Here is a 21,404-nt window from a genome sequence, read left to right as displayed (position 1 = left end):
ACAGTGCAAAGTCGCTGTTTTATTCCAAAAAAACGGTCAAAGATTTTTTTTCTCATTATGCACTGCGTGCTGCAGGATTTTTTTTATACTGTGCACACTGACCACATAGACCCATTCTTTCATATGTAGGCCTACCAGCTTTCTACCACTAGATTTGAGGGTGCTAGAATTTAGGCGTACTTGTACGTCAAAAACCCTGGGCTGTAAGCCATACTAGCACGGCCGAAACCCTCAAAGGGTTAACCCTTTCAGGGTCCGTCCCGTAGATCTACGGCTTTACGTTCAGGGTCCAAACCGTAGATCTACGCCATGAGCTCAGCTCACTCTGATAAACTGTGAGTGGTACATTTGGGCCTAGATATGAGAGAATACATCTATGTGGTATGTGTGCACCACATAAAACAGATCCTGCAGCACACTGTGTATAATGAGAGAAAAAAAATGAAATCATGATTTTTCGATTAAAACAGCAACTTTGCAGTGTTTTTTCGTATGTTTTTTATAGATGTATTTGCGATTTCTTGGTCTCATTTGATAGAATGGAAGACATATTACAGAAATAGAGATGATTTTGATTGGTTTTAGCACTGGAAATGGCTTGAAACTGAGCTCAAAGTAGCAGAAATGTTAAATTTTTGCCGATATTCAAGAGTAAACAAACGACCTCACACGTCTAATACACGTCAGCTGGTGGGTCTAATATACATTCACAAATATGGTGATGATATTTATACAATCATTACAGTATTGCATAACAGTAAATCTTCTATTTTTTGGTGTGAATAAAAATTCATTATGTGAATAAAAAATCAAAATGGAATTTATTTGTAAAGCCTCAAAACATAACTAATGAACAGAGGAAATGTTAGTTTAGTGCCAGGAATACCTACATTGTTCATTCTGGACCCTATTTTGAAATTGGAATATTTTGAACTTTGTGTTAAATTGGCCAAATTAACAATTTCCGATCACTTTATTTTGTAGTTGAAACAGTTGACTTGGCAATTTCTTGTGCTCAATCGATAGAATAGAAGTAATACTAGTGAAATAGCTAAGAATTTGGTTGATTGGAATAATGTAATTGGCCTAAAATGGGAGTCAAAGTCGGCAAAATCGCCAATTCGTAAATATCGCTGACACATCAAAATTCGCGAGAGCATAATTTCGTCAATTTTCCACCAAATTTCGTACTTTTTGTTTTATTACCTTCACAAAAAGATTCTCTACGATTTCATAAGAAAAAATAACAAATTTTTTTTTTTTAAATTCTTGGACACTGGTGCGTGACTCCAGATTTGGGCCTTGGACCCTGAAAGGGTTAAATGTCGTAGTAAGTGGGGTGGCCAGGCTGGTTATCATACCTCACACATCTGACTTTCTACAAATAAATACTTTTCACCTCTCACCCTACATTAAGACCATTAAGACTACAAATATTTTAAGGTAAGTAATGAGTGTACTGTATTTTTTTTATTAACACATCGGCCGATTCCCACCAAGGCAGGGTGGCCCGAAAAAGAAAAACTTTCATCATCATTCACTCCATCACTTTCTTGCCAGAGGGGTGCTTTACACTACAGTTTATAAAACTGAAACATTAACACCCCTCCTTCAGAGTGCAGACACTGTACTTCCCATCTCCAGGACTCAAGTCTGGCCTGCCAGTTTCCCTGAATCCCTTCATAAATGTTACTTTGCTCACACCCCAACAGCATGTCAAGTATTAAAAACCATTAGTTTCCATTCACTCCTATCAAATACACTGACGCATGCTTACTGGAAGTCCAAGACCCTCGCCCAAAAAACCTCCTTTACCCCCTCCCTCCAACCTTTCCTAAAGGCTGACCCCCTACCCCGCCTTCCGTCCACCACAGATTTATATACTCTTGAAGTCATTCTGTTTCGTTCCATTCTCTCTACATGTCCGAAACGCCTCAACAACCCTTCCTCAGCCCACTGGACAATGGTTTTGGCAATCCTGCAAATCCTCCTAACTTCCAAACTACAAATTCTCTGCAATATATTCACACCATACATTGCCCTCAGACATGACATCTCCACTGCCTCCAGCCTTCTCCTCACTGCAACATTCATCACCCATGTTTCATACCCATACAAGAGCATTGGTAAAACTATACTCTCATATATTTCCTTCTTTGCTTCCAAGGACAAAGTTCTTTGTCTCCACAGACTCCTAAGTGCACCGCTCACCCTTTTCCCCTCATCAATTCTATGATTCACCTCATCTTTCATAGACCCATCTGCTGATACGTCCACTCCCAAATATCTGAATACATTCACCTCCTCCATACTCTATCCCTCCAATCTGATATCCAATCTTTCGTCACCTAATATTTTTATCCTCATAACCTTACTCTTTCCTATATTCACTTTTAATTTTCTTCTTTTACATACCCTGCCAAATTCATCCACCAACCTCTGCAACTTCTCTTCAGAATCTCCCAAAAGCACAGTGTCATCAGCAAAGAGCAACTGTGACAACTCCCACTTTGTGTCTGATTCTTTTTCTTTTAACTCCACACCTCCTGCCAAGACCCTCACATTCACTTCTCTTACAACCCCAACTATAAATACAGTGGACCCCCGCATAGCGACCTTAATCCGTGCAAGAGGGCTGGCTGTTATGCGAAATGTTCGGTATGCGAATGAATTTTCCCCATAAGAAATAATGGAAATCAAATTAATCCGTGCAAGACACCCAAAAGTATGAAAAAAAAAAAATTTTACCACATGAAATGTTAATTTTAATACACACAAACTGAAAAAGGCATGCACAATTACATGACACTTACTTTTATTGAAGATCTGGTGATGATTGATGGGATGGGAGGAGGGGAGAGAGTTAGTGTTTAGAAGGGGAATCCCCTTCCATTAAGACTTGAGGTGTCGAGTCCTTTTCTGGGGTTACTTCCCTTCTTCTTTTAATGCCACTAGGACCAGCTTCAGAGTCACTGGACTTCTTTCGCACAACATATCTGTCCATAGTGGCCTGTACCTCTCGTTCCTTTATGACTTCCCTAAAGTGTTTCACAACATTGTCAGTGTAATAGTCACCAGCACGGCTTGCAATAGCTGTGTGAGGGTGATTTTCATCCATGAAGGTTTGCACTTCAAGCCACTTTGCACAGATTTCCTTAATCTTTGTAGTAGGCAATTTCTTCAATTTCTCTCTCCCCTCCTCCGAACCAGTTTCCTCAGGTCTGGCCTCTTGCTGTTGAAGTTGACCTATCAGCTCATCAGTGGTTAGTTCTTCATTGTCCTCCTCCACCAACTCTTCCACATCATCCCCACTAACCTCCAACCCTAAGGACTTTCCCAATGCCACAATGGATTCCTCAACTGGCATAATCCTCTCAGGGTTAGCCTCAAACCCTTCAAAATCCCTTTTGTCTACACATTCTGGCCACAGTTTCTTCCAAGCAGAGTTCAAGGTCTTCTTAGTCACTCCCTCCCAAGCCTTACCTATAAGGTTTATACAATTGAGGATATTAAAGTGATCTCTCCAAAAGTCTCTTAGAGTCAGTTGAGTTTCTGAGGTCACTACAAAGCACCTTTCAAACAGAGCTTTTGTGTACAGTTTTTTGAAGTTTGCAATAACCTGCTGGTCCATGGGCTGCAGGAGAGGAGTGGTATTAGGAGGCAAAAACTTCACCTTAATGAATTTCATGTCCCCATAAAGTCGCTCTGCCACGTCTGTAGGATGACCAGGGGCATTGTCTAACACCAGGAGGCACTTAAGTTCTAATTTCTTTTCAGTTAGGTAATCTTTCACATTGGGGGCAAATGCATGGTGTAACCAGTCATAGAAAAAGTCCCTAGTGACCCATGCCTTACTGTTTGCCCTCCACAGCACACACAAATTCTCCTTGAGGACATTCTTTTGCCTGAACGGTCTGGGAGTTTCAGAGTGATACACTAATAAAGGCTTCACTTTGCAATCACCAGTAGCATTGGAACACATGAGAAGAGTAAGCCTGTCTTTCATAGGCTTATGTCCTGGGAGTGCCTTTTCCTCCTGAGTAATGTAGGTCCTGCTTGGCATTTTCTTCCAAAACAGGCCTGTTTCATCACAATTAAACACTTGTTCAGGTTTCAGTCCTTCACTGTCTATGTATTCCTTGAATTCCTGCACATATTTTTCAGCCGCTTTGTGGTCCGAACTGGCAGCCTCACCATGCCTTATCACACTATGTATGCCACTACGCTTCTTAAATCTCTCAAACCAACCTTTGCTGGCCTTAAATTCACTCACATCATCACTAGTTGCAGGCATTTTTTTAATTAAATCCTGATGCAACTTCCTAGCCTTTTCGCTTATGATCGCTTGAGAAACGCTATCTCCTGCTAGCTGTTTTTCATTTATCCACACCAATAAGAGTCTCTCAACATCTTCCATCACTTGCGATCTCTGTTTCAAAAACACAGTTAAACCTTTGGCAAGAACAGGTTCCTTGATTGCCTTTCTGTTGCCCACAATAGTAGAGATGGTTGATTTGGGTTTCTTGTACAACCTGACCAGGTCGGCGACACGCACTCCACTTTCATACTTATCAATGATCTCTTTCTTCATCTCTATTGGAATTCTCACCCTTATTGCTGTAGGGTTGGAACTAGAAGCTTTCTTGGGGCCTATGGTCACTTATTTTCCAGATAAAGCACCGAAAACACTGTAATAATACGAAATATTCCGATTGTATGCTTGGATGTTACCGCGGAGGCTGGCTGGTAAACAATGCCACCGGCGGAACATATGAGGCTGGCTCAGGCCGCACATTGGACGCGTCTCGGACGAAGGGCGGTGAGCGGGTTTTTGGGCGGTATGCGAGGCAAAATTTTAGCGATCAAAGCGTCCGGTATGCGGGGGTCCACTGTATATTGAACCACGGTGATATCACACATCCTTGCCTAAGGCCTACTTTTACTGTACATGCATTTTTTCACTCGAGAGCGCTTTAACCACCGCAGTATATTATGTGTGGGTGCGGTGGCCAGGAGGGCTACCACACCTGACTTCTTACAATAAATACTACTCACCTTTTGCCCTACTTTAAGACTACAAATATTTTGAGGTAAATAATGAGTGTACTGTGTGTATTATACCTGTGTGTATTATACTTTTTATTGTTTTTTAATGCCTAATTCTATTACTAACTTAATATATGTTAGTGTAAACTTGTTATCTGGCATTTATATGCATTTGTAAGTGGAAAAAAATGGCATTCTGTTTTCTGGCGATGTCTGCTTTGCAGCGGTAGCCTGGAACCTAACCTGCCGTATAAGTGGGGCCCTACTGTACTTTTCAACACTGGCAGCCTCCCCATGCCTAGCCACACTATGAATGCCACTTCTTTTCTTAAAATTGTCAAACCAACGTTGACTAGCCTTTGAAGGATTGCATTTCAACACTTGTTATGGGTTTTTTCGGGAAGTCATCATGCAACCGCCTCGCTTTTCACAAATAATGGCCCCTGAAACACTATGACCATGTAATTGTTTTGTTTATCCAAATCAACAAGAGTTTTTCAACATCAATAATTTGTGGCCTTTGCCTTGATATCAATTTTGTGCCTTCTGCAAGGTCAGCTGCTTTAATTTTTTTCTCACTGACCCAGTATCATGCTAATGATAGACTTTGATTTACCAAAAAGTTTTGCTATATCATCCACATGGAGACCATCTTCTTCATACTTTGGAATAACTTCCTTTTTCAACTTAATAGTGCTTTTTACAACTCTTCTTTTTGCTTTCATCTCTTTATCCTTCTTTGGACCCATGATGGTTTATCTCACAATAAAAAAAATTGCAACAAAACTGCAAAATAACAAGAAATGATCGCAAAATACACAGTAAGAGCTCAAGAGATGTTAGTTGTTATACTGAGTGAGAGCCATGCTGTGGACTCTGTCAGGTGATCACATGATCCGAGCATTGACAGTCAACACCCAAGATCACGTATGAAAACCAAATCAAACAAATCGGTTCGAAAACCAATTTGTTCGACAATTAGTCCGTTTGACAATTGAGGTTCCACTGTGCTAAGCTTGCCTACTCTATAATTTCTTATCTCTTGAAGACAGAGACTGAGGCTGAAGTATACACCTTTCTATTGTGCTTCCAATTTACCTCCTATGTAAAATTTATCTGTTCATCGATCAGAGTTTATATCACGCATATATCCTATATCATCTGGAAAGTATGAATTAATGTAGAAATGTACCAAAATTATGGAGATTGTTAAATACTGTGCAATCATTGTTTCTAAATTTGGGAGAATTATGTGCTTGTGTGCTTGGCACACAATGGAAAAGTCCTGGGTTCAATTCCTGAACAAGGCAAGACATAAGGGCAAACTTTCAAATGCCCATTTATCCTATTTACCTAGTAGTAAACAGATACTGTACCTGGCACTAGTTGACTGTTATGGACTGTAGCCTGGAGGAGGTCTGTTAGTAATTTCTTTTCAAATACAGTCGACCCTCACCTAACAACATTAATTGGTACCTGAGAACGAATATCATTAGGAGAGTTTTTTAGCGTTAGCCGAGGCAAAATGTTAGCATTAAAATAAATCATTAGGTGAATTTAGCGTTATGTGATGCGTTCATTAGGCGAGGGTCCACTGTATATGAAGAATTTTTAACCCCTAAACTGTCCAAACATAGATCTGCATTCTCTCGCCCAAGGCTCCGAATATTTAAAAAAAAAAAAAAAAAATTAATTAAAGAGGGCAATTTTCTATGTATACAGGTCGGCCATCACTAATCTGGCATCACTGGGACCTGTAGTGTGCCGGATTAGTGAGTTTGCCAGATTACAGAATGGTTAGGTTACAATACCCTTAATCAACCAATCAATAGACTCTGTCTGCTACATCTTCCTCATTTTCATCACTGCTTTCTCCTCCACTGGCTTGCTGCTATGGATTTACAGTCATCTGCACAATTTCTGAGTCAGTATAATGATGAAATTTGAGTCAGTATAATGATTTGAGTCAGTATAATGATGAAATTTGAAATTATGCTAGCCAAAATTAGTGCTGGATTACTGATGGAACTGGATAACTGATTGCTGGATTTGTGATGGCCGACCTGTAATAAGACAAAAAAAAAAAAAAATTGGGTCAGTACTTACTGAGATGTAAGACCACAAAGTGGGTGCTGGATGCTCACCTGATGGCAACATGGAGTCCTGCTGCTTGCAGAAGTAAGTACTGCCTATATACCTTTTTTCTCATTTTTTTATTTAATTTATATAATTTTTATGTTTTGATAATTACAATTTGTAGTAGTACTTGTGATTTCATAGCCAATGTTTGCTCTGACACTAATATTATGTACTGAAATAGTACTCAGTCACAAACACACTGACAGGTGAACATTTCCACCTGCCTTGGTCACATACTACTGTCTAAAAACATATACAAAGTATTTATAGGTCCCAGCAATGTTTTAGACATGCTGGAGTATACATGTATATGAAACTCCTTGAAGCATGGTGTAAGTGACACTTGATGATCGTGCATTGCCTTGGCTTTGTTTGTTTTCACTGATACATATAAACATGTCTGTCTGTCTGTCTATCTAGCTCTGTCCCTGTTTATCTCTGTCTCTGCTTATCTGTATTTCTGTCTGTTTCTTTCCTGTCTCTGCCTGAGAGAGAGAGCCACTCATCAACCATCAGGTATTATACACGATGCAGAGTCGTCACATATGATTCCCGAACAAGTGAAAATGCGTATTACTTGCCAGTTATGCTTATTATGCCTTATCTCTACAAGCACAGTAAAGCACTTTGTCTGGAATATTTTGGGTTATCCTAGGTAATTTACACTATGTATAATTGTATTTATGTGTACCTGTGAGACAGATACAGACAGACAGAGATAGAGACAGCCAAAGTCAATCGGCCATCCACCCAGCCAGCCAGCCGGCCACCCAGCTTGCTGAACACATATTACACATGTTCCAGAATTGTTTCTCATTACTTAGGGCATAAGGTATAGGACATTTTGGCAGGTTGACACTACCAGTGGTATCAAAATTGAAAGAATGTTGCACATGGGTTATTATCAAGGTTTTTGATATTTCCTCAACCACTTGTGGCCACATCCATCTCAAAGCCACTAAACTCAGGGTCAGCATCACTTTCCTCTTAATAAGGTAGTGTTAATACGACATGACGTCAGTGAATCCCTGGAGTCTGCCACGCTGTTTGTTCTCGCTGGCGCTCGATTGAACTGGTGCTCCCACAAGGTACTAAGTGGTCCTAGATTTTTTGAATACTGCACACACCAAGTGTTAAGATCCATTCTATACTGATCAGGCATCTCAGGCCAATCGTGCCAAATTTGGAGGCAGGGAAAATAAAACACTGATCTACGTTTAGAGCGCTAGTGGTAACAATGTACATCTAAATTTGGACAGTTAAGGGGTTAACAGACCCTTCCTAGTTGCTTTTCAAACACAACTTAGTTGACCCCTAAAGTCATTTCCTGATTTATCAGGCTATGTTATCTATGATGAACTGTAAGCAGCTCAACAGATCCCTATGCCCCCCTCTCCCTCTCCCATTCTCTCTCTCTCCTATTCTCTCTCATTCTCTCTCTACTGTTCTCTCCCATTCTCACTCTCTCTCTCTTCCATTCAAAGATATACACTCTTAAGAGGTGCCAGATTTATTCCATGAAGACCTGGTGCATAACACATAGTTCAGTGGAGGATCATAATTCATGTGGGTTACAATCCTGAGAAGTGCACTACTAATGACTGCTGAGAAGTGCACTACTAATGATTTCCAAGACTTGAAAAATGTCTGGGAAAAATAGGGTTGCATTCTTCAGACTAGTACAAGGGCTATAACAATTTTTTTTAATGCTATAAAATTATTAGCTTTTTCTTAGCTATCAGTGCGGATGATGACGCTCTGTTAAATACATGAACCACAGTGAGGTTCACACAATTAACAGAAAGTACACTAGCTAAAATATGGTTATGTTAATACAAAACATTATTTACTACTTACTTTCAAGTTGAGTTTGGGAAGTTTAACATGTTGAAGTGTGAGTAAAGAGGACGACTGTGAACCTATTCCTCAATCTTTTTCACTGTGTCACACTGAGGATTACTCAATACACAAGCTTTTATCTTTGCCTCATCTCAAATTAAACTAAATTGTTGATTCTCTAACACCAAACACATGTGATGTCTCCATAATGCACAAACCAACTCTTAGCACCTCAATTACTTCCAGTGTTTTGTAATAAGCATGACTTCATACTTAGTTTTCTTTCTTGCTTCACCAGGGTCACCTATACTTTGTTTGGAAGCCCTGATAAATATTCGGAGATGTGATGGGGTGTTAGGTAAGACACACATGCAACAGTTAGGTATCTTGGTTTTGCAGTGTTTCACCTACACAGTAGGCTTCTTCAGTCGAGTACAGAAAAGTTGGCAGAAGCAGAAGAGATGTGAAGATGATGTGATTAGTCCAGCACCCTTGAAGATTAGTTTTTAGGTGGTCAGTCCCTCAGCCTGGAGATGAGTATTTGTTCCATAGTCTGAAACAATGCAAAGTTGAAATGATAGTATGGAGCCTTATATACTGTCAGGAGGTGAGATGTAGGCCACTAGTAGAAGCAAGAATGTAATCACTGAGAGGTCACGTATCTTGGTACAGAACAGAAAACACCCCGAACAACTTCTAGTGGTGAGAATGGCTGGATATGAGAGGGGCGTGACCTCTCAACGATTACATTCTTGCTTCTACTAGTGGCCTACATCTCACCTCTTGACAGTATATAAGGCTCCATACTATCACTTCAACTTCACATTGTGTCAGACTATGGAAGAAATACTCTTCTCCAGGCTGAGGGACTGACCACCTAAAAACTAATCTTCAAGCGTGATGGATTGATTACACTGTCTTCACATCTCTTCTGCTTTTACCAACTTTTCTGTACTTGACTGAAGAAGCCTACTGTGTAGGTGAAACGTTTCGAAATAAAGATACCTAACTGTTGCATGTGTGTCTTACCTAACAACCTGTCGGTATTTTATACCATTTTAATATTCACATGGTGGGGTGATGAAAACAAAAAAGTGAGTAATGTACATGGAGCTATAATTGTACAGTACAGACCCAGAAACACTGATCCACATGGGAGGCCAGTTGGTATACATCCCATTAGCCTCCCTCACACCCTTCCCCACAGTGCTAGACAATAGAGCTGCTTAATGCCTACTGGGGAGGTCTCAGGCCTACCTGCCATAGTGCTTCTTAATGGAAATATGCTCCACCCATGGAAATTAATTCTGCTCCTGTGCACCTTAATGAAAATAAGTGCACTTCTAATGAAAATGAAAACTTTAATTTAAATGGCATAATCTTGAAAGTTATGATCAAACAATTTAAGATTTTCTATTGATTATCAAATTCCAAGTCTAAAATTCATTCTTTAGGTGAAACCTTCAGGTGCAAAAATCATTCTGTGCAAAAATGTACAAAAACCTATTTAAAATTCATACTTACTTCATTAATGCCAAATTTCCACTGGTGGTTGCACCCTCAGGATGCAAAAGCAGTGGGGGGCTGTTACGTTCATTTAGGAAAATGCGGGCACTAGCTCTGAGCACCTCTCGACCTTGTGTTACTCCAAGGTCACGATAGCACAACAGTGTTGATAAAGCTCCAGGAAGGTCATACACACTAGGCTGAAAGAAAAGCTGCCATTAATCTGTCTATTTTCACTGTGTATCATATTTCCTCCTGAAGATTATTGAAGCCCTATTGCTTTTCCATACTGTACGCCTCCTCCCTTCTAGTAATCTTGAGTCCAGCCTTCTCAGCATCCTGCTTCTTCAACACAAACCCAAGATGACTCTAATAACAACTATTCTCAATAAATGATGCAAAAACAATAAATATTTATCATAGAACCCCCAGAGCTAGGCTATAAGTACATATGCATATAGCTATCATGAATAACTGTGATTTAACAAAATAATCAAGGAATGACAGTCATACAACCTAAAGAAATTTTAATGCCAGTTTACATAAATAACCCACACACAGGATACTGAAACTTGTGACTTGGACCATTAACTAGCCAAACAGAAGCAAGAAGGGGAGGGAGCTAGAAGATATATACAATAGGGGGTATGGATGGAAGTAGAATAACGAGAGGAACAGTGTTGTTGTTGTTGTGGTGGGGGTTGGGGGGGTGGCGGTGGCAGTGGCAGCAACAGCAGCAGCATTTACTAAATTTACTAAAAATGTCAAATTTATATTATAAGAGATGAAGAAATACTTCAAAATTACTATTTAAATAATCAACGATAATTTGTAAAATCCAGTAATGTATATGCATGACTGAAAAATATTAAAACAATAACTAATGGGTTCACGAGAGGTCGTTCCTGCCTGACAAATTTACTGACGTTCTTCAATAAAACATTTGAGGCAGTAGACAGTGATAAAGAATATGCTATTGTTTATTTGGATTTCAGTAAACCCTTTGATAGAGTACCTCACAAATGACTTAAAAAAAGTAGCAGCTCATGGTATAGGAGGTAAAGTTCTAGCATGGATAGAGGCATGGCTTACTAATAGAAAGTAGAGTTTCCATTAATGGGGTCAAATCTGAATGGGGATTAGTCACTAGTGGTGTTCCACAAGGATCGGTTTTAGGCCCATTGTTGTTCATAATTTACATTAATTACCTTGATGAAGGAATTACAAGTGACATAAGTATATTTGGTGTTAATGTTGCAGTTTAAAAACTGTAGTGTAAAGCACCCTTCTGGCAAGACAGTGATGGAGTGAATGATGGTGAAAGTTTTTCTTTTTCGGGCCACCCTGCCTTGGTGGGAATCGGCCGGTGTGATAATAAATAATAAAATAACAAAAATAAGCCGTATGATTCATTCTGAGGAGGATACCAGTGAACTCCAGGAGGATTTGAACAAATTAACGTTTTGGTCTGAAAAGTGGCAGATGAAGTTCAATGTGGACAAGTGTAAAGTCCTAGTCCTTGGTAATGAAAATAACCCTCGAAGTTATAAACTAGTTAAAGTAGAGTGTGATCATACAGAATGTGAAAAAGATTTGGGAGTCATGGTAAGCAGAAATCTAAAGCCAAGACAATAGTGCCTAAGTGTGCACAATAAGGCTAACAGATTACTGGGATTAATTTCAAAAAGTATAAGTAACAGAAGTTTAAAAGTTATTTTATAGCTCTATACATCACAAGTGAGGCCTCATATGGATCATGCTGCTCAGTTTTGGTCCCCTTACTACAGGATGGATGTAGATTTATAGGAGAACATACAGAGAAAATTGGCTAAAATTATTTACTGTATAAGGAATCTCCCTTATGAAGATATGTTTAGAGCCTTGAATCTTCACTCTCTGGAGAGATGTAGAATGAGGGGAGATATCATCGAAGTGTATAAATGGATGATGAGCATAAACAATGGTACTGAGGATGTCAAACCAGGTAAGAACCAGAAATAACAGATTTAAGTTGGATAAATTTAGATTTAGAAAGGATGTAGGTAAGTACTGGTTTGTGAACAGAGTTGTGGATGCATGGAACACTCTCCTGAGTAGGGTGATAGAGGCTAGGACCTTGGATGGCTTTAAAATGAGACTGAACAAACATATGAGTGGAAGAGTCTGGGTTTGATTGGTGTTGTGGGTACGGAAGTAAATTCTTGGGTAGCTTTGGGTAGTGGTGGTTTTGATAAGGACCTGCCTTGTATGGGCCAGAAGACCTTCTGCAGTGTTCTAAAGTCAGTAACTGATCAGCCGGGCTATGGTTCGTATGATGGATTACATGCGGCCAGCAGTAACAGCATGGTTGATCAGGCCCTGATCTACCATGAGGCCTAGTCACAGACTGGGCCGTGGGGGTGTTGACCCCTGGAACTCTCTCCAGGTATACTCTGGGTAAAACTGAAGCTGGCAGTTGGATGTTTGTTTCATTACTGTACCATTTTGAAGGTTGGTGCACAGCTAAAATGCAAATTACAGTGGTCCCTTGAATTAAGATTATCTGGAGTTACAATTTACCCTCAGAGAGGAATTCTGTTTTGAGTTGCAATTAAAAATTGGATGTACAATATGAGTAAGATGGTATGACTGTTGTGGGTTGCATCCTGGGGAACAAGAATAACCTAAGGTTGCCCAAAATGCTCTGCATAACCAGGGTCTTTCTATATACACTTATATGCAAATACAACAGAAAACTTGTAGGCAGTGGCAGTTGACACTGTAGCAAAAGGTGGAGCAATACTCTTGGAATAAAGTTTTCTCTCATCAGCTTGTTCAACAGATGCTAATTTCACTATCTGCCACATCAAATACTTCCTGATCTTTTACATCCAGACAGGATTAACTACAATCCATATTTGGTTTAAAATCCATAACGGGACTAAGATAAGGTGCATATCAAATTATTACGATGTTAGTTGAGTTACATAGCAAGGTGATCTTAGAGTCAAAGATCACTGTAGCACTGTCATAAACTATTTGAAAGGCTGGGAAACCTAGAAGGTTCTCTGACTGGAAAGAAGCTATACACATTTTAAAACATGCTTAATAAGCTTATTCATGTCTCACTCATTAAGCATGTATAAGTAGCTGGTACAGTAGGGCCCCACTTATACGGCAGGTTAGGTTCCAGGCTACTGCCGTAAAGGGAAATCGCCATAAAGTGGAACACTTTTTTTTCACCTATAAATGCATATAAATACTAGATAACAAGTTTACACTAACATATATTAAGTTAGTAAGCAAGTAAGTTTATTCAGGTATACACAAATACGGTTACATAGATTATCATACATAGCAGCATGTGTGTAGAGAACCTAGGATGACCCAAAAAAGTCAGACAGTGTGACTCATTTCCATTGGGGTTAGCAATAGAACTAGGCATTAAAAAACAATAAAAAAGTAGAATACACATATAGTACACTCATTACTTACCTCAAAATATTTGTAGTCTTAATCTAGGGTGAGATGAGTAGTATTTATTGTAAGAACACTGTAATGTGACAAATTTGTACAACTACAATGCTTCAGTATCAATATGTTCAAATTTCAATGTTTCAAATACTCAATTGTACTTCATATTTTAAATTGTTTACTGTAATTTTTAAAACTGAACCTTTCATTGCTTGTTTATTTTAAGTTAATTTTAAGCCTGCCCATAATGCTCTGCATACAATGGGCTCTTGGCATGTTCACCCAACTACTATTTATTTATTTATTTATTTATTTATTTATTTATTAACAATTTGAGCATACATACAGAGGTACAAAAAAATACAGATAAGAGCAGCATGCCAAAGCCACTTATACTATGCATAGCATTACGGGCTGGCTTAAAATTAACTAAGCAATGATGAAATCAGTGATAATACATTATTGTAAACAGATAACTATAAAGCACAAATGAGCATTACAAAGACAGGTCATATGGTTGTATGCATTGTTGTACATTCAGTCGTATGGAGTATTCTGTTAGGTAGTGTATTTAAAAAATAATAAAGTTAGATTGGGTTTTAGGTTTAACATTTATGTGATATAATTGTGAGAAACATTTAAGATATACAATTTATAAGGTTCAGTTATTCAGTATTTATTTGGTTTTGGGTGAGTAAGTGATCTTTGAGAAGAGACTTGAATTTATAAACAGGTAGTGTTTCTTTTATATTTACAGGTAATGAATTCCAGATTTTAGGGCCTTTTATGTGCATTGAGTTTTTGCATAGTGTGAGATGGACACGAGGAACATCAAAGAGTGATCTGTGCCTTGTGTTATGGTCATGTGTTCTGTTGAGGTTGGCAAGGAGATGTTTGAGGGGAGGGTTAATATCAGAGTTAAGTGTTCTATGTATGTAATAGGTGCAGTAATAAGTATGGATGTTTTGTATGGTGAGTAGGTTTAGTGTATTGAATATTGGTGGAGTGTGCTGCCTGTAGTGAGAATTTGTTATCATTCTAACTGCAGCCTTTTGTTGGGTAATTAGTGGTCTGAGATGGTTAATTGTTGTTGAGCCCCATGCACAAATTCCATAGGTGAGATAGGGGTAAATAAGAGAGTGATATAGGGCCAGGAGGGCTGACTGTGGAACATAGTACCGTATCTTCGATAGTATGCCTACAGTCTTGGAAATTTTCTTAGAAATTTGTTGTATATGTGTATGAAATTTGAGTCTATTATCAAGGTGGATTCCTAAGAATTTTCCCTCTGTTAGCTTTGTGATAGGTGATCCATTTATCATTATGTTAAGAGGGACATCTGTAGCTCTGTTACCAAACTGAATGAAGTAGGTTTTGTCAATGTTTAGTGTAAGTTTGTTAGTCCTCATCCAGGTAGATATTTTCTGTAATTCGGTATTTACAGTATTGGCTAGCGTGACTGGGCTCAGGTGAGAGAAGACGTATGTAGTGTCATCTGCAAATAGTGTGGGTTTGAGTAATTGCGAAGCATTTGGAAGGTCATTTATGTATAGGAGAAAGAGAAGAGGGCCAAGGACACTTCCCTGTGGGACACCAACTGTAATTGGTTGCGCAGAAGAGTTTGCCCCATTTGCGTACACATATTGGCTTCTGTTGCTGAGGTATGACTTGAGGTAGTTGAGGGAGTGCCCTCTTATACCATAGTGTGACAATTTTACGTGGAGCAAGTCATGGTCAACTGTATCAAAAGCTTTACGTAAGTCAATGAAGATCCCCAGTGGGACTTCTTTTTTCTCTACTGCAGTGTATATATGTTCTAGCATGTGTATAATAGCATCATTAGTATTTTTATTAGGCCTGAATCCAAATTGGCAGGGGTTGAGTATGTTTTGGGAGATAAGGTAGGAGTAGATTCGTTTATGAATTAATTTTTCGAAGATTTTTGAGAGAGGGTGTAAGTTGGATATTGGCCTATAGTTATTCAACTCTGTTTGGTCTCCTCCTTTGTGGATCGGGGTGACCCTTGCTATTTTGAGTACTGTAGGGAAGGTGGAGGATTCAATGGATTTGTTAAAGAGTGTTGCAATGATTGGTGATAGCACTTGTGACACTTTTTTGTATATAAAGGGTGGTAAGGTATTTAAATCTCCTGCCTTGTTTTTTAGTGCGTTGATAATAAGGGAGACTTCGTATGGGTTAGTCGGAGCTAGGAACAGTGTGTTCGGGTAGTTGCCGGTGAGGTAGTCATTTGGTGGGGTATCTGAGCTTGGGATTTTATTGGCAAGGTTTTGTCCTATAGTGGAGAAGAAATCATTGAGTCTGTTTGCTGTTTCTGTTGGTGGGAGTTGGGGTTCATCTGATTTTGCTAATTTTATTTCGCTATTTCGTGATATCTTTTTTGTTCTCAGAATTTCTGATAGGGTTTTCCAGGTCTTTTTTATATCACCTCGTAAGTTGGATAATCTGTTCTCATAATACAATTTTTTTGCCCTTCTTATCAGGCTGGTTAGGATTGACGAGTAACGTTTTGTTTGGTCTCTGGTTATGTGACCCATTCTGTACTGTTTTTCATATTGGTGTTTTGTATTTATGGATTTGAGAATGCTGGGTGTTAGCCAGGGACTGTTCAGTCTCTTAGCTGTCATCTGTTTAGTTTTTTTAGGGCAGTGCTTATTATAGAGGTATTGGGTCTTTTTTAGAAAATTATTAATACATTCGTCAATATCTGTATAGATTTCTAGCTCAGTGTGCCAATCAATGTTTGCTACTGCTGTTGTGAAGTTATTAATGGCTGCCTCATTGTGAAGTCTGAAGGTGACTTTAGTAGTGTCTTGGGGTAGTTTACCAAGAGTTGTTATGAGGAAAGTAGGGTAGTGGTCTGTGGTATTATCTGTAATTATGTCTGATTTTAAAGGGGATATGGTGTTGGTCCAGATGTGGTCAAGTAGGGAAACACTAGTCTCTGTAACTCTTGTAGGTTTTGTTACTGTTGGTAGTAACATACAGTTACTCATTGTGTTTGTGAATTCAGTAATGTGTGGGTCCTGGTCTTGCAGGAGATTTATATTGAAATCACCTGAGAGTAGTAAGTGATCTTTGTTCATGCGTGCATCAGTTATCATACTTCCTAGGTTTTGACTAAATTGGCTAATGTTTGACTGTGGAACTCTGTAGATGTTTATTAATGTGAGAGGTTTCTGTAGGTATTTGGATTTGAATTTAGCTATTATATATTCCCCATGTTCATCCCTTGTGCAAGTATTAGTGATACATTCTAGTTGGTCTGAGTAATATATGGCTGTGCCACCCCCTTGTTGGTCTGGCCTACAGTTGTGTATGGCTGTGTAACCAGGAATGGCATAGACATCTGTACTATCAGGCTTTAGCCAGGTTTCAGTTAGTGTAATGATGGACATATTGGCATGTAAGGAATTTAGTAATGCTATGAGGTCATCGTAATGCTTGCTTAAAGATCTGATATTGTAGTTAAAGACAGTTATGTTGTTGTTGGCACTGAGAAGTGCCTTTGATTGTTCTGCAGTGTAGTAATTACAGTAACTGTTTGATTCATTTAAGTCATTCAATAAGAGGTTGGTATCAGGATCAATGCTTGTAATCATAAGATTTGTAGTGAATCTATAGTTAGAATTAAGTATAAAACAAAGTAAATAGTCTAAAGCTAAAAAATAGCACCTGAATTATTTAACAAATGTAAAATAATGAGCTAAGGTAGTTTTTTTTTTTTTTAAGCTAAAATAAAGGAGACAATATAAAAGGGACTAATACAAATAAAGTGATGATCAAATAATGGAGCTTGGGAATATGATAGTAGGTAGTACTATAAAGGTAATTTTTTAAAGTTAGAATTATAGTATAAAATTATAATATAAAAGGGACTAATATAGGTTGTGGTGAACAATAAAGTGGTAATCAAATAAATGAGCTTTGGAATATAATGGCAAAATTGTGAACTTATTCTACTTTAGCACCTGAGAATAGCACCTTGATTATTTTAACAATTGTGAATATATAAACTAGGGTAGTTATATAAAGCTAAAATAAAGGAGAAAATATATAAGGGACTAAAATTAAGTAATGGTAAACAAAGTTAAATGGACAGATGGTAGGAATTATAATATAAACTTATAATATAAAAATACAATTTGAAATGGTACTTGCAATTGCACTAGAGTCTGGTATAGGTTGTTGACAAGATCAAGATTATAACTAGATTTAAATTGACAAAATAAAATTCACAATTAAAGTACCAAAAGAATAATAGTAAAAAAATAACAATGGTAATGTCTTGGTTATAATATGATAGTAAGATGGTAGACAGGTACCACAGGTACACAGGTACAAAGGATAATATAAAGGTTGGGGTTGAATATACAAACTTGAAAATTTGGCAACAAAATGTTATGGGAAGTATAAGATAATGTTTAATGTACAAAAGTAAAATTGACTGGTAGTAAATATGGTGTTTAATAAAATTTTAGTAAGTAATAATGATTACAAAAAAAGTGAAAAAGTAATGTTTATTTCATTCAATACTGCACTGGTAGTTATACTTGAGGTTATATGGCAGTACAAGGTAATTAAGAGTAATCTAGGATAGTAAATGTGGTATTAAAACAGGTAAAGGTAATTAGACAAGTAATGGTTATTAAATGTCAAAAATGTTAAGAGTAAATTGAAATTTTAGTAAAAATGATAATTATTAATTTTTATTTATTTATTTATTTATTTATTTATTTATTTATTTATTTATTTATTTAAAAATTTGAGCACACATACAGAGGTACAAAAAATACAGATAAGAGCAGCATGCCAAAGCCACTTATACTATGCATAGCATTACGGGCTGGCTTAAAATTAACTTAAGACTAACTAAGCAATGATGAAATCAGTGATAAAACATTAATGTAAACAGATTACTATAAAGCACAAGTGAGTATTACAAAGACAGGTCATATGGTTGTATGCATTGTTGTACATTCAGTAGAATGGAGTATTCTGTTAGGTAGTGTATTTAAAAAATAATAAAGTTAGATTGGGTTTTAGGTTTAACATTTATGTGATATAATTGTGAGAAACATTTAAGATATACAATTTATAAGGTTCAGTTATTCAGTATTTATTTGGTTTTGGGTGAGTAAGTGATCTTTAAGAAGAGACTTGAATTTATAAACAGGTAGTGTTTCTTTTATATTTACAGGTAATGAATTCCAGATTTTAGGGCCTTTTATGTGCATTGAGTTTTTGCATAGTGTGAGATGGACACGAGGAACATCAAAGAGTGATCTGTGCCTTGTGTTATGGTCATGTGTTCTGTTGAGGTTGGCAAGGAGATGTTTGAGGGGAGGGTTAATATCAGAGTTAAGTGTTCTATGTATGTAATAGGTGTAGTAATAAGTATGGATGTTTTGTATGGTGAGTAGGTTTAGTGTATTGAATACTGGTGGAGTGTGCTGCCTATAGTGAGAATTTGTTATCATTCTAACTGCAGCCTTTTGTTTGGTAATTAGTGGTCTGAGATGGTTACTTGTTGTTGAGCCCCATGCACAAATTCCATAGGTGAGATAGGGGTAAATAAGAGAGTGATATAGGGCCAGGAGGGCTGACTGTGGAGCATAGTACCGTATCTTCGATAGTATGCCTACAGTCTTGGAAATTTTCTTAGAAATTTGTTGTATATGTGTATGAAATTTGAGTCTATTATCAAGGTGGATTCCTAAGAATTTTCCCTCTGTTAGCTTTGTGATAGGTGATCTGTTTATCATTATGTTAAGAGGGACATCTGTAGCTCTGTTACCAAACTGAATGAAGTAGGTTTTGTCGATGTTTAGTGTAAGTTTGTTAGTCCTCATCCAGGTAGATATTTTCTGTAATTCGGTATTTACAGTAATGGCTAGCGTGACTGGGCTCGGGTGGGAGAAGACGTATGTAGTGTCATCTGCAAATAGTGTGGGTTTGAGTAATTGCGAAGCATTTGGTAGGTCATTTATGTATAGTAGAAAGGGAAGAGGGCCAAGGACACTGCCCTGTGGGACACCAACTGTAATTGGTTGTGCAGAAGAGTTTGCCCCATTTGCATACACATATTGGCTTCTGTTGCTGAGGTATGACTTGAGGTAGTTGAGGGAGTGCCCTCTAATTCCATAGTGTGACAATTTTACGTGGAGCAAGTCATGGTCAACTGTATCAAAAGCTTTACGTAAGTCAATGAAGATCCCCAGTGGGACTTCTTTTTTTGTCTATTGCAGTGTATATATGTTCTAGCATGTGTATAATAGCATCATTAGTATTTTTATTAGGCCTGAATCCAAATTGGCAGGGGTTGAGTATGTTTTGGGAGATAAGGTAATTTTAGTAAGTAATATCAATTGATAGCATTTAAAAAAATATGAGGTAGTAATATGGACAGAGAAAGTATCAATTCAGCTAATGTTTAAGCGAACAATAGTAAATAACAAAATCACATAAGGTGACTTATGCTTACTAGTAAAATCACAAAATGAGGTAGTTGATTATTTAATTACTAAGAGATTGCACAATGAAATTTGAACAATAATGGAGCAAAACATACACTACACTACGTAGGCTTTTAAGTTGGACATTGTTTAGTTATTCTCTGTAAGATTAGTATCCCTGAGAAATCGTGATAGATCATTCTCATTCGTGATTGTGTACAGTTGACCTACATTTGTTTTCCTAACAAGAATTTTCCCATCCCGTGTGAAGCATTGGAGTATTGTGTCGTTATTCTCCCGCTTAAGTTTTCTGACTCTATACAGGAGGTTCTGACGTTTTTTGGTAAGACACTCGTTTATGTATACCTCTTTCTTTACTTTAATAGATGCAATAATTAAGTCTTTTTTCCTGTCATGTGAGTGGAATCTAAGCATAACACTTTTTCTACCATGGGATCCTAGTAACCTGGCTTCTTTTATTTCAGACTCTGGTACAATAACACTTGTTTGGTCCTTTATGATCTGCAGAGTAATTTCTTTACTGTTTGTTTGGTTCATATCACTGGGAAAAAGTGGACTGTTAACTATTACTGCGTCCGATAGTTTATCTTGTTCAGTTTTATCTTCTTGGAGAGCAAAGTAGTCACTGAACTGGTTATCTAAGTTGTTCTTCCATTCTTTTACTGCTTCTTCAACCTTTGTATTAAGAGATATTATTTGTTGGGTATAGCTATCTATGACTGTTTGGATGGTCTTGTCACAGTTAGTCATTCCTGGTGTTGATAACTTTTGTTCAAGACTGAGGATTTTGTTCTCGAGTTGTGTCATCCTGGTGTCTTGTTTTGTTAGCGTCTCTCGAAGATTCATATTTTCAATAGCTAAGTTGGAGATGCATGTCTTTAGGGTATCTGGATCGTTGGTCATACCTGAGAGACTACTTGGTAGGTT

The 21,404-nt window shown here is 37.8% G+C and overlaps 1 protein-coding gene across 1 annotated transcript in view; it reads right to left on the bottom strand.

The window, feature by feature from the left end:
- The window catches only part of LOC128703846 (lipid droplet-regulating VLDL assembly factor AUP1), a 168,237-nt gene that overhangs the window by 87,043 nt on the left and 59,790 nt on the right, over positions 1 to 21,404 (bottom strand). The window contains exon 4 of the mRNA XM_053798687.2: positions 10,549 to 10,730. Coding sequence (XP_053654662.2) covers positions 10,549 to 10,730 — 182 coding nt within the window. The remainder of the gene's footprint in view (positions 1 to 10,548; positions 10,731 to 21,404) is intronic.

Source organism: Cherax quadricarinatus, chromosome 87, assembly GCF_038502225.1.
Source record: "Cherax quadricarinatus isolate ZL_2023a chromosome 87, ASM3850222v1, whole genome shotgun sequence".
Classification (NCBI taxonomy): domain Eukaryota; kingdom Metazoa; phylum Arthropoda; class Malacostraca; order Decapoda; family Parastacidae; genus Cherax; species Cherax quadricarinatus.
This window is presented reverse-complemented; position numbering and strand designations above follow the sequence as displayed.